This window comes from Chelon labrosus (assembly GCF_963514085.1).
Source record: "Chelon labrosus genome assembly, chromosome: 13".
Lineage (NCBI taxonomy): Eukaryota > Metazoa > Chordata > Actinopteri > Mugiliformes > Mugilidae > Chelon > Chelon labrosus.
This window is the reverse complement of record NC_140346.1, coordinates 25,979,989-25,992,533: the sequence shown is the minus strand read 5'-3', so window position 1 is coordinate 25,992,533 and position 12,545 is coordinate 25,979,989. Positions and strand designations below refer to the sequence as shown.

Sequence of the window (12,545 nt, the reverse complement as noted above, 5' to 3'; positions counted from 1 at the left end):
TGCATGTTTTATACCAACATGGCCTCTCTGAACCCTAACCCACTAAACAACTAAAAAACTGACACAGATATACAAAGAAAATTTGATAATAAACAAGATAAAATATTTTATTCTTAAAGATAAAGAATAAAAAAAAATAGACGCGATGAAATAAATGATACATAAGACAATGAGAGTGAAAACTTAAAACTGAAGTTTAGCACATCTGTGTATTTGTTTTTGTCTTGCTTAAACTGCATTATTTATTCAGTTCTTATCTGTGTTTAATCACAGTTTGTGCAAAGTTAACATGAAATAGAAATTTTCATCCAGAGCACACAGACTAGTCGACATCAAAGACAAGTTAATTGCAAAAATTCTGTTAAAGTTTAGCACTTTATAGACTTTTTGCTTTAGTAATGCATGTTGTCATGTACCTTTCACCTGTACTCAAGGGTGGAGCACCAGGGAATGTGGTTGTTGGGTCTGTTTGGCAGTCATGAGGATTTTAGGTGTCATGAGGATTATTGTACTTTATTGAACTGAAGTGGTGCTCGTGAGAAAAACTAATCAGGCGACATCAACAGAAAATCTGAGATTTGGAAAGGAATTATTCTGTATCATGTCAGTGCTTTTTATTCATAGTGTCTTATTTATTATGTGTCACTTTTATCCATAAGTCTTTATACCAACATGGCCTCTCTGAACCCTGACCCACTAAACAACTAAAAAACTGACACAAATATATAAAGAAAAAACCTGATGATAAACAAAATGAAATAAAGAATAAAAAAATTACAATACATGGTCGTGAGGAAATAAATGACACTTAAGACAATGTGAGTGAAAACATGAAACTGAAGTTTAATCCGCGTTTGTTTTTGTCTTGCTTAAACTGCATTATTTAATTCCTATCTGTGTTCAATCACAGTTTGTGCAAAGTAAACGTAGTTTGTGCAATGCAAAATAACGGAACTGAAATAACTAAATAAAATGTTTTAATATGAGCAAACAGCAGCATTTCTTCTCATAAAGGAGATTTAATATTCTAATACAATATACAGTAATCATAATTTTGATAGAAGTTAATGGTTAAATTTCAAATGAAAACTCTGAAATAACCAAATAAGATGTTTTAATATGAACAAAGAGCAGGTATCGTATTTCTTCTCAAAAAGGAGATTTAATATTCTAATACAGTAATCCAGTAATCCTAATTTTAATTTTGTAATCATAATTTTGATGAAGGCTAATGGTCAAGTTTAAAATGAAGAGGCAGCCACAGGGTGACCTATGTACCAGAGAGTCTGTAATACTTTGAAATTGTAGGCTATTAAAGGTGAGCTGGCAGAAATTCCTCTTTCCTTTCCAGCTTTTGTGTTGTTTGCTTTGAATCATTTGCAGACTGTTACGACTCCGCCTCACCTGACTGACTGACTGACTGCCTTTTTTTTCCAGAGGTTCAACTGTGTCAAGAGTCGTGCCGGCTCTCTACTGGAGTAAAGTTAAGACAGCTGCATTCCGCAGTGAATAATAATTAAATCACTTCCTTACATTTAATTTCAAGAGTATGAGAAAGAGTACATCCACTGGAATTCTTCTCCGAATGCTTTGTTTGTAGTCATAAATAGTCGTGAGTTATGAGGATATTCTATTAAATGTTTCATTTCAATTCCATTTGTCATGAGTGAGTAATTTACATGAATGTTTATTTGACTCTGGAAGGTCACGGCAGGCGGGGTACTGGAGCCCATGATTATGATCTAATTTTTTGTTATGTACATTCTTGCCCCCAGTTCAAGCCTAGTTGTTGACTCATTTACCACCAGTTGAATGTGTGCCAAACTGGTTCGACCTGTTCATTTCACCTAAAGATAATGTAGGCTTCATCACTGCTCGTGTTCATGGAATATTTTCCGTCACTGACCTTTTTTTTTTTTAACGGAAAAATCTGAAGACCATCTGTCATTTTGACAGAATCCACACCCCAGACCACTTGGTGGCGAGTGATCATATTACTTGGCTCTTGTCTCTCTTGATTAGTAGTGGAAGAGTCGGTTAAGTTGCTTGTGCTTGTTTCTGATTGTGTGTGACTGTTGAGTCTCTTCGGTAAAACTTTACATTTAATTTAATTTCGAGTCAGTGGGAAATATGTGGATTTACAACATCACTCTGTTTTGTCGGATTGAAAACATTGCATGTGTCAGTGTATCCTCTATAACCGATCCTCAAGTACACTATATTACCAAAAGTATTCGCTCACCTGCCTTTACTCATTCTATGAACTGAAGTGCCATCCCATTCCTAACTCATAGAATTCAATATGATGTCGGTCCACCTTTTGCAGCTATTACAGCTTCAACTCTTCTGGGAAGACTGTCCACAAGGTTGAGGAGAGTGTTTATAGGAATTTTTGACCATTCTTCCAAAAGCGCATTGGTGAGGTCACACACTGATGTTGGTCGAGAAGGCCTGGCTCTCAGTCTCCGCTCTAATTCATCCCAAAGGTGTTCTATCGGGTTCAGGTCAGGACTCTGTGCAGGCCAGTCAAGTTCATCCACACCAGACTCTGTCATCCACGTCTTTATGGACCTTGCTTTGTGCACTGGTGCACAGTCATGTTGGAAGAGGAAGGGGCCCGCTCCAAACTGTTCCCACAAGGTTGGGAGCATGGAATTGTCCAAAATGTTTTGGTATCCTGAAGCATTCAATGTTCCTTTCACTGGAACTAAGGGGCCAAGCCCAGCTCCTGAAAAACAACCCCATACCATAATTCCTCCTCCACCAAATTTCACAGTTGGCACAATGCAATCTGAAATGTACCGTTCTCCTGGCAACCTCCAAACCCAGACTCGTCCATCAGATTGCCAGATGGAAAAGCGTGATTCATCACTCCAGAGAACGCGTCTCCACTGCTCTAGAGGCCAGTGGCGGCGTGCTTTACACCATTGCATCCGACGCCTTGCATTGCACTTGGTGATGTGTGGCTTGGCTGCAGCTGCTCGGCCATGGAAACCCATTCCATGAAGCTCTCTGCGTACTGTACTTGGGCTAATCTGAAGGTCACATGAAGTTTGTAGCTCTGTAGCAATTGACTGTGCAGAAAGTCGGCGACCTCTTTGCACTATGCGCTTCAGCATCCGCTGACCCCTCTCCGTCACTTTACGTGGCCTACCACTTCGTGGCTGAGTTGCTGTTTTTCCCAAACGCTTCCATTTTGTTATAATAGAGCTGACAGTTGACTGTGGAATATTTAGGAGCGAGGAAATTTCACGACTGGATTTGTTGCACAAGTGGCATCCTATGACAGTTCCACGCTGGAATTCACTGAGCTCCTGAGAGCGGCCCATTCTTTCACAAATGTCTTGTTTCACAGTCTGCATGCCTGAGTGCTTGAATTTATACACCTGGGGCCAGGCCAAGTGATTAGAACACCTGATTCTGATCATTTGAATGGGTGAGCGAATACTTTTGGTAATATAGTGTATGTTGATGGTGCTGTATGAAGTAATTTACTGTCATTTCTGGTGTAGGTCCTTTCTGAGTTTTTCATCCAGAGCACACACAAGCCAGGTGCCAACATCTTCAAAGTTAATTGAAAAAGAAAATCGGTTCACTTTTAGCATTTTATAGCCTTTTTTGCTTTAGTGATGCATGTTGTCATTTACCTTCCACCTGTACTTTTCCAGGGAATGTGGTTGTTTGGTCTGTTTGGCACTGATGAGGACAGGAATTATTCTATATTATGTCAACGCTTTTGATTCACAGCGTGTCAGTTTTATCCTTTTTATATTTTAGGTATTTTACTTAGCACCACTAAAAGCACCAATATGCTGTATGTATATATAAATAAATATAAAACACACACACACTTCAACTGGTATAATCAGCTTGCAAAACGGGTTATGGATCTTTTTTTTTTTTTTTAGGAGGGCAGGCTCGTTTGTAAGCCGGTGCAGAACGCAGATCTCAGCAAGTGCGACACAGCCTTGTGCACGGACCGTGTGTACACTCGCAATCAGAAGTTCACATTCAGCCCATGAACTGTAAAACCAAAGAGATTATTTTATTCCGGCGGGACAAAATCTCGGATAATCTCGTGCCATCATCAGGGATCTGCATATGCTGTCTTGTGGCAGTCTCGTCCATCACCCCCCGCCCCTCCTCCTAACGCTGGCCTGTGTCTACACCATGTCAGTCAACATACAGCTGGACAAAAAGGAGCAAAGTCACAGTGACAGCAGGGTTTATTTACGGTCGACCCATGTCAAATACTTGTTTGTGCAAAAGGTGGGTAATAGGGTGATTTCTGCAAAGCAGGGCAAAGGAAGTAGGGAGAATCTAGATGAGGAGAATATATATTTTGTTCAAAAGTATAAAATGTATACAGCCATGAGACAAATGTTTTGCAGAAAACACAACTGTTAATTATTCTGAGACTTAAATAAATCCTTGTGAACGTCCATGTGGCTGGCTGGATTGATACTGCTCTAATCCAGCTAACATCAAGCTGTCCTGTTGCATGGAAAGAGTGATACAACACAGACAGACGGTGTTCAGAGGAGTCAAGATCATGAATCATTTACCTGAGGAGCATGGGCATAAAGCCAGGAAGAACAGCTTCATTAATTTATAAATTAAGCCCAACAAGTGATCACAATGCCCTTATATTATAAAGGAATACCAGCTCTGGGAATCTGTTGGGAACAAAGTGTATTTCACACAGTTTCTTTCTCTTTTCCCCACACAACTAAAATGCAAATCCTCCACAGTCGAATGCATCAAAGTCGGAGTCTCCTTCAAAGTCGAAGCTGTTGAAGTGCGGGGAGTCGACGTCCTGGCTGCAGGCGTGGAAGGAGCCGCCTGCAGGGAGCTCGGAGAAGCCTCCCGGGCCGTGCGCCAGCTCTGGGGCTCTGGTGGCCAGGGGGGAGGAGGGGGCGCAGGAGCTGAGGTAGCCCATGGCGGAGGAGGCCGCTGCCCCTCCCATCAGCAAACACACCGCCCTCACCGCCCGTGCGTCGCTGCTGTTGCCGTGGCGAAGACAGTCTGATGTGCGATGGGGTGGTGCCACGGAGACGCTACGCAGAGAGCGCCGCGATGCACTGGCTGTAGAAGACATTTAAACAATAACATCAAGAGGCTGACATTTAATTAACGTCATGATTGTTTCAACAGATGCACCACTTCAGGGAAAACTTAGCAAATGAACTATTTAATGATCATTCCCCTGTCTTTAAGTAGTTACCTGATACTCATAACTCTTCCTGAATGTGCTCTGCATCAAGTATAACTGTTGCAATGAATTGGACCATAGTGTAACTACATGAAGCCATATTATTAGTTCTGTTTGTTCAATGTTCATTATCTGCCCTGAACGAAACAACACAACACTAAATAAAACAAAAAAAGATAAGCTAGTGAATAAAATGCACGAATGAATGAATGTTATGTCCCATTATTACAGATGACCTGACAGCAGACCTTGGTCTATGCCCCTCTCTCGGAAGGAACCCCCTCGTTCGGTGACTCGAAGCAAAGGAGGGGTGCCCTCGCCAACCCTGGGCGACCCGGGGTCTTTATCGCTAGATGAGTCGGGAAGGGGGTCTCTGTCTGTGATGCAGGGAGTGATGCTGCGTTGTCTCTGAAGGGTCACGGGTGACATGACACCCTAGGGAATAAGACAAAATTCATCACATCGCAGAGAAAATATATGTGTAAAGGTAAAGGAACTCCCTTTGAACGCTGACACTGTCGGCTCACCTCCCGCACTTTCCTGATCAGCTTCAGCCAAAGACTGTGAAAGGTAAACGAGACATGTTGTTACGTCTGAACCATGGCCAGGCTCGTAAAGGTTTATTACAACACAAGAGAAAGTGTTCCTTTGATAAGCATCTGAAGTAAACCTGATACTAAGTAGGACAAAGGGACAAACATTCCAGCATGTGTGTGTCAATATGTTTGCAGATAACGTCTGACAGTGAGTGGGACAGAGGACATCTGTAATCCAGACAGAGAGAGAGAGAGAGAGACCCACTTGCAGTCATCAGGGTTGTCTGAGAGCAGCAGCAGGAACTTGTTCTGTGGCAGGATGAGAGCGAAGCAGCAGCCCCTCGTGCCCCCTGGAGGCAACTTGGGCAGATCAAGAATCTCTCTTCCCTCAACGACGGACTCACAGTTGGTCTGCAGGGCCACCACCTGGTCCGGAGGAGACTCTGCATCCCGGCACACCAGCAGGTTTCCCTCCATGGTCAGCACAAGGTACTTCTCCTTCCACTGCTTAAACATGAATCCCCCTGCAGAAAAAAAAAATAAAACATAGAAAGACGTGCAGCTCAGTATTTTTAATTAAGTCAAGCAACAAAGATCAAACTAATACTTTTACTGCCAGCTTAACAGGTGCATGAACTCTGTCAGCAGAGTGTAAAGCTGCTGATTGTTTCTCCTGCAGGTTTACTTATTTGTTGTCAGTCGTGTTAGTTTCAGATTGAAGAAGAACTGGCAGAGTTTTCCATCACACTAAATATGAACCATGTCACACATTCTTTTCTAGTCTTATCTGATTATTTTCTAATCTCTGTAGAGACTAGAAACACTGGAACATGTCAAATGTTCTTCAACGGGAATTAGCTGGTAGTGCGTTGATTCCAGTTTTTAAAGTGGACCTTTTAAAGTCTAATAAATAAAAAATATATAAAATAATAATTCTGTATCATGTATATACGTTATCAATGGATATTACGATGTAAAGAAATATACCAAGATATGGTACAATGGAAACCACAACATGTCATGCAGTTCAGTGTAAAATAAATGAATGATCATCAGGTGGAAACAAACATAGAGATGTTACACCACATAAAAAGTAAAACGCTTAAACCAGCTGTTAATTCTTTATAGGTGAAACAATAGTTGTTGGCCTAGGAACCCTAACCCTCACTTTTTTTATCAAGACGTCAGTTAAATTTCTATAAAGGCCACTTCTAAACCGTGAACGCGAAGAAATGGAATGCCATGCAGCCTGAAATATAAACTAAATGGACACCTTTATATATATACCTTTATATTATGGTGTGACTGTTAAGCCTTTATGGGGCGAGAAACTATCTTTGGTAACTTGAACACACGTTTTAAGTTGCATCCTCTGTGAGGTTTAGAAGCTTGTGGTTTTCACTCAGCCAATCACAGAAGATCAAGGCAACATTCTCGGGTCAAATGTGGTCTGCAAGGTCCACGTCTGCATGAACGCTGAGCATAACGGCTTTATTAGATACCAGGAAGAAGAAGTGTCCTAATGTTGTCTAATGTGATTTGTTTACTCCTTAAGGACAAAGGAACCATAAATTCTAACTTCATGGATTTTGATTTTCTGCATTTAAATGAAAAATCTTCTCATGCCCTACAATAACACTCTGGGGTTTCAATGAGTTGCCCTATGAAGGGTTAAATGTCAACAATAATCTCCCTGTAATTTAAAATCAGCTGTTCAGGATGAAGCAGAGATCAAGTGTCAAACTATCTTTCAGGACACGACACACACACACACACACACACTGGTGTGAGATTGTACGTGTCCCAGACAACTGTCCGTTGTGTAATAATAATAAACGGAGAGCACATGTTGATGGACAGTGAAGACCTGCTTTATTTGTCCATACAGAGGATTAGAGATGAACAGGTGGATTTTGCAAAAAAAAAAAGAGAGAGAGAGAGAGAGAGAGAGAGAGAGAGAGAGAGAGAGAGAGAGAGAGAGAGAGAGAGAGAGGAGTATAAGAATTTTGATGGATTGCTTGTTATCATGGCATCAACTTGGCTGCACCCACATTATTACGATTCAACTGATGTGACTCGATTCAATTTAACCGTGACACAGTGATATACGCCAGGATCCGGCATGACGCCGGTATCAGACAAAATGAAAGGGAGATGTAAACCAGATGTAGCATGAAACACAAAGACATGAAACCCTGACTCAGACCTGAATCATTACTTGGCTCTGGAAACCAACATCTCGTCATTCTGTAAAAACACATCTGGGACGGATTACGTGATACAGTGCGACTGTCAGAGTGATATCACTCGTCTCAGAGTTGGAGTGCTGATGGGAGACGGCACTCCTCCTCTCCAGTCGCTGCTAAGTCAACAGCCTAATGAGCTGTGCTGGAGATAAATACCAAGAATCTATTACACCTTGGGGAAAAATAAGCACAAGTTCATCATTTGATACAGGAAGACTAATCTGCAAAAGTGTTATTTTTAACGGAAAATCAACTGCTGTTCTTCCTGCACAGCAAACTGAGACGTCAGCCAGAAACTGCAGCCAAAACACAAGAGGAGTATTAAAGCGAAGTGTGGATCAGTAACCTCCATTAATAGCAAAAGCACATACAATGCTGACCCTGGTCCCTAACGTAAAGAATGGGCTCAGAGATGGAGCAAACCAAAGTCAAACTGCAAAGAGGAGAGGGAATCAGTGCGGGCCTACCGTATTTCCTGAGGAAACCTCGATGAACACCCGCCGTGTTCATGTCTGTGGTCATCACAGCAGCAGAAAGTGAAATGAGAGGCAGAGCGTTTGATGCAGAAAAATAGGATAAGAGAGAGAGAGAGAGAGAGGGAGGGAGAACAACATAATCCCCACTATTTAGGCCTTCCCTCCTTAAACCCATGCTGTTGTGAGTGGAATTGGAGCCATCCCCGCTTATGCACACATAAATATCATACGAGCATAAGAGGCCCAAATAATCATAGCAGCGATGGATAAATCCCACGACAAAGATCCCATCAGCTTCGTCGCGGCCGTCAGCAGATGTCGTGCTGGACCTGTACCCGTACGGCTCCTCTCTATCAGGAGCACGAATCTAAGCCTCCATTTTCTGTCCTGCACTCAACATATGGGAGATTTATTATAGCTTATCATTAAACTGTCGTCAGACCTGTAACTTGGTGTAGCTCCGCGCCCTTGGATGGCCTCCCAACCAGGGCTTGGATCACCTCCCGCTCTGGCAGATTAAAACAGAGGGATTATCTTCCCTGCACAGCTGGAGGCCTGTTGTTGCGCTCGTGTGGATAGCCCCAACCAAGACTTTAATCTGTCCAGACCTGGAATATGTGCGGCCGAATCAAGCAGCAACCTCCAAGATATTAACTGCTTTTCAATGTCATAAATCCAAGCAAGGATTAAATGTTACTCATTCTATTGTTCGGCATTTTCTTATCACTGTTAGGATAAGATTATGTAAGAGCAGAGACGCTGTCAGGCCTCAGTCAAACAGGTCCCACATTCAGGATAAATAGAGATGGTTGCAGTTTGGTCCAGGTGGTGATGAGATGCACAGGTAAAGAAAATGCACACACTGATACACCACTAAAAAACAAAGCAGAGAGGTCACATTCACCGAGAGGAACCCACCCACAGTCATCCAGTCACTTGGCTTAAATCTGGGACTTCTGGATGAGCAATTATCTGATTTGAATCTTCCAGCTGCACTCCGCAAACATTTCGAGCAAAAAAAAACAAAACAAAAGACTTTATGTGAAATGAGCTGTTTGAGGCGTATTTTTGTTTTTTGAACTCTGACTCATTCCCGGTTATGACCTGCTCTGTTTATAGGTCATGACGAATCCTAAACAGTTCCAATAAAGAGTTATGAAAAGCCAAGCGACGATGGAAAAAGCAGATCATCGCCCCGTCCGACAGATCTGTTCCTGAACTCTGTACGTGGAGTAAAAGAAAGTGAGGAGTCAGACTCATTGTGCATCTGCTTTGCTGCTCAGAGCTTAGTCTTTGAACCAGCAGTCATCGCAGCCTTGTTGTCACCATCGTAAAATAAAATCTTGCGGCAGAACTGTTCAAATACTCACTGAGTCTTTGCGTTTGCTGTCAAAGGTAAGCGAGTGTGTGTATGCTGTAGATACAATATCGATGTAAAAATCTGACAAAATGTTTTGCACACAAAGTTCGTGCAACACAACCCTCTTCTGGAATTATATTCAAAAAGAACCTGTCACGGATATTCAGGGTGAGGTAGGAACCATATGCTGGACACTGGGCGATGAGGCAGAAGTTAGCAAAAGGAAACACAAAGCGCTGCTGAGACGGCGGGTATAAATGTGAAGAGAACAAAAAAAAACTACTACGAGACATGAACTACAAGTAACAAGAACCTTGGCACAAAAACGAGGCTTGAGACAAGTACAGCCTAAAAAGACAAGACGTGGAAAAACAGTAGGACGCAACAGAGGACAAAGGGAAAGGCAGGACTATATATACACACAGAAGGGAAGAGGAGACAGGTGAAAACAATCAGGGTGGGGCCGAAAATTACACAGGTGGGAAATTACAGGACAGGAAGAAGGCAAGACAGGAAACTCAAAACATGAGCACAGGAGATCAAAACACAGAACCTAAATTACTTTGGTTGAACACACACACACACAAAAATAATCCCTGCATACAGTATGTACATTAGAGACATGTTATATTAATATACTGAGTACACATTATGATGTTTTCATTCTTTAACTGTCACCTAATATCTTCTGTAGGTTTCTGACAAATATTCCTGTTTGGTCTCACTTGCAATGAAAGCCCTTTGTCACCAACAGGGGGCAGCAGAGCCTTCAACTTCAGGCAGTCATGGTGTTTTTAAGGCATCAACAGGTTGGGGGAAGCATTTTTTATTTTTTTATTTTTTTACAAATTTTCTTTGGCCGTGCAATTGGAAAATAGGGAAGAAGAACAAGGGGCTGTTAGCTTATTGTTAGCACCTCTGGTGTTGCTGGGAGAGCAGCAGGAACTTGTTTCCCATGTTTTTCAGCCAGCAGGTCGCGTCTTTCCAAACTAACAGGTTGTTTTGTTTAGCAGACATTCAAGACTAAAAGGGATATTAACACTGTGCTTTTCCTTTGTGATTAAACCTAATAGCTGGTATCCGTAGTTTTTTACAGGTGCTTTAAACTGGAAGTGCTTTTGGCTTCTAAAAATCCTAACTCTTTAAGTCCTGGTGTATTTTAGTGGGACTTGAACCAAAACACAGAGTCCTAGAGCCCATCCCCCTCAGAACCCAAACATCCACTCCTTCCAGGCCCATCTAGCCCCAAAACTTTGCGTTTTGGAGTAGAACACCCCTCTTTCTTGTACAGGACCCCCTCTGTGACCCTCTTCCCTCCCTCTCTGCCTCTCTCTCTGTGCTTCTATCTGGGAGCAGAGAGAGCACCATTGCTCAAGCTCCTTTTGAAAAGAGAGCACATACAATGGGGTCTTTCTCAGTCCCTCTCTGTCTCCATTAAAGACCCTGGGAACACAACACTGTCCACAGAGCCACTCTTAAAGGGCCAGTGGGACCCGGAGTCCTCGCAACCTGAGTTCCAGCACCTCCCACCGTTTTCATGGGAAAAAAGAGAAAGAGAGAAAAAAAAGAAGAAAAACAGGAATATACACACACAGCAAATCAATTATTCATGAATGGTATGTGAACTCTGCAGGGCCTTCTCCCAGGCGACGAGCGCCAGCATCACCTCTGTCCTTACACACACACACACACACACGTATACACACCTCAGACATCACAGTCTGCAGCAGCACAACAAACCAGATTGGAATCAAGGACATTTATTTAGACTAAAGCTGATTCAGAGTGTTTAGACTGAAGCTACATGTTCAGATAAATTCCCAGACAGTTCGATGACGTAACCCTGTTTATGTGGATTATTACTGAAACAACATGTTTCGCCTCCTCAGTTTTCTCATCCTCAGCTGCTTGGAGTGGAAACATTGATATGGCTGATTATATAAAGGTTGACATACTCAAAACAGTTTGCAGCTGTTTAGTAAAATTCCTATTGTTTCGTAACCAGTTAATTTTGAAAGGATTATGAAAAAATAGGTAGATAGATAGATAGATAGATAGATAGATAGATGCTTTATTAATCCCAAATTGGGAAATGTTACAGTTGGGGCAGCAATGTACAGGCACTTGACACCACACATAATATATAACAAAAAAAAAGTAAAATAAACAATAAAAAATAAATTAAAAAATAGAAAAATAAAACCAAAATTCCTTACACAGTATTTACAATAATTATATAAAAAGTGAATATTTAAAAAAGAAAGAAAAAATTAAATTGCAGTGAAATTAAGTGCATTTACAACCATTAACCAAACGACCAATGTGCAAATATGCAAAAACAAAAGTCCAGAGTGTCATCTGTCACACACAGATAAGGAAATATTTTACCTTTTTATGTTTATATGCATATTTATAGAGCAACTACATCTTATTTAACTAAAAGTGTTATAGCATGTTGAATACAGTAGGCTACAGAAGCAGGAAAACGCATGAAAAACACATTTAAACAGGCCCATAAAAGATTATGCAACAATAGAAACAAGCAGTAGATATGCAAAGCCTAACTTTGACACCACAATGAGAATCTGTTGAGGGAGAGGTTAAGCAAATAAAGGAGTTTTTAATTCACTGCGTCTCGTTTATTAGCACTGATTTATATTCTGTCTGCACGAAGCGTGATCGATTAACACCCAGAGCCCAGGTCTGTGCTTGAGA

At 41.6% G+C, this 12,545-nt stretch overlaps 1 protein-coding gene across 1 annotated transcript; it reads right to left on the bottom strand.

Annotated features, from left to right (window-relative positions):
• Nucleotides 1–5,115: 5,115 nt before the first annotated feature.
• LOC311498292 (uncharacterized protein) lies at nucleotides 5,116–6,264 on the bottom strand (the record flags this gene model as incomplete). The annotated part of the gene is made up of 3 exons (XM_084558826.1): nucleotides 5,116–5,647; nucleotides 5,740–5,773; nucleotides 6,014–6,264. 3 exons carry the CDS (start codon nucleotides 6,262–6,264, stop codon nucleotides 5,438–5,440), a joined length of 495 nt encoding a protein of 164 aa, XP_084414952.1. The 3' UTR covers nucleotides 5,116–5,437.
• Between the last annotated feature and the right edge of the window lie 6,281 nt (nucleotides 6,265–12,545).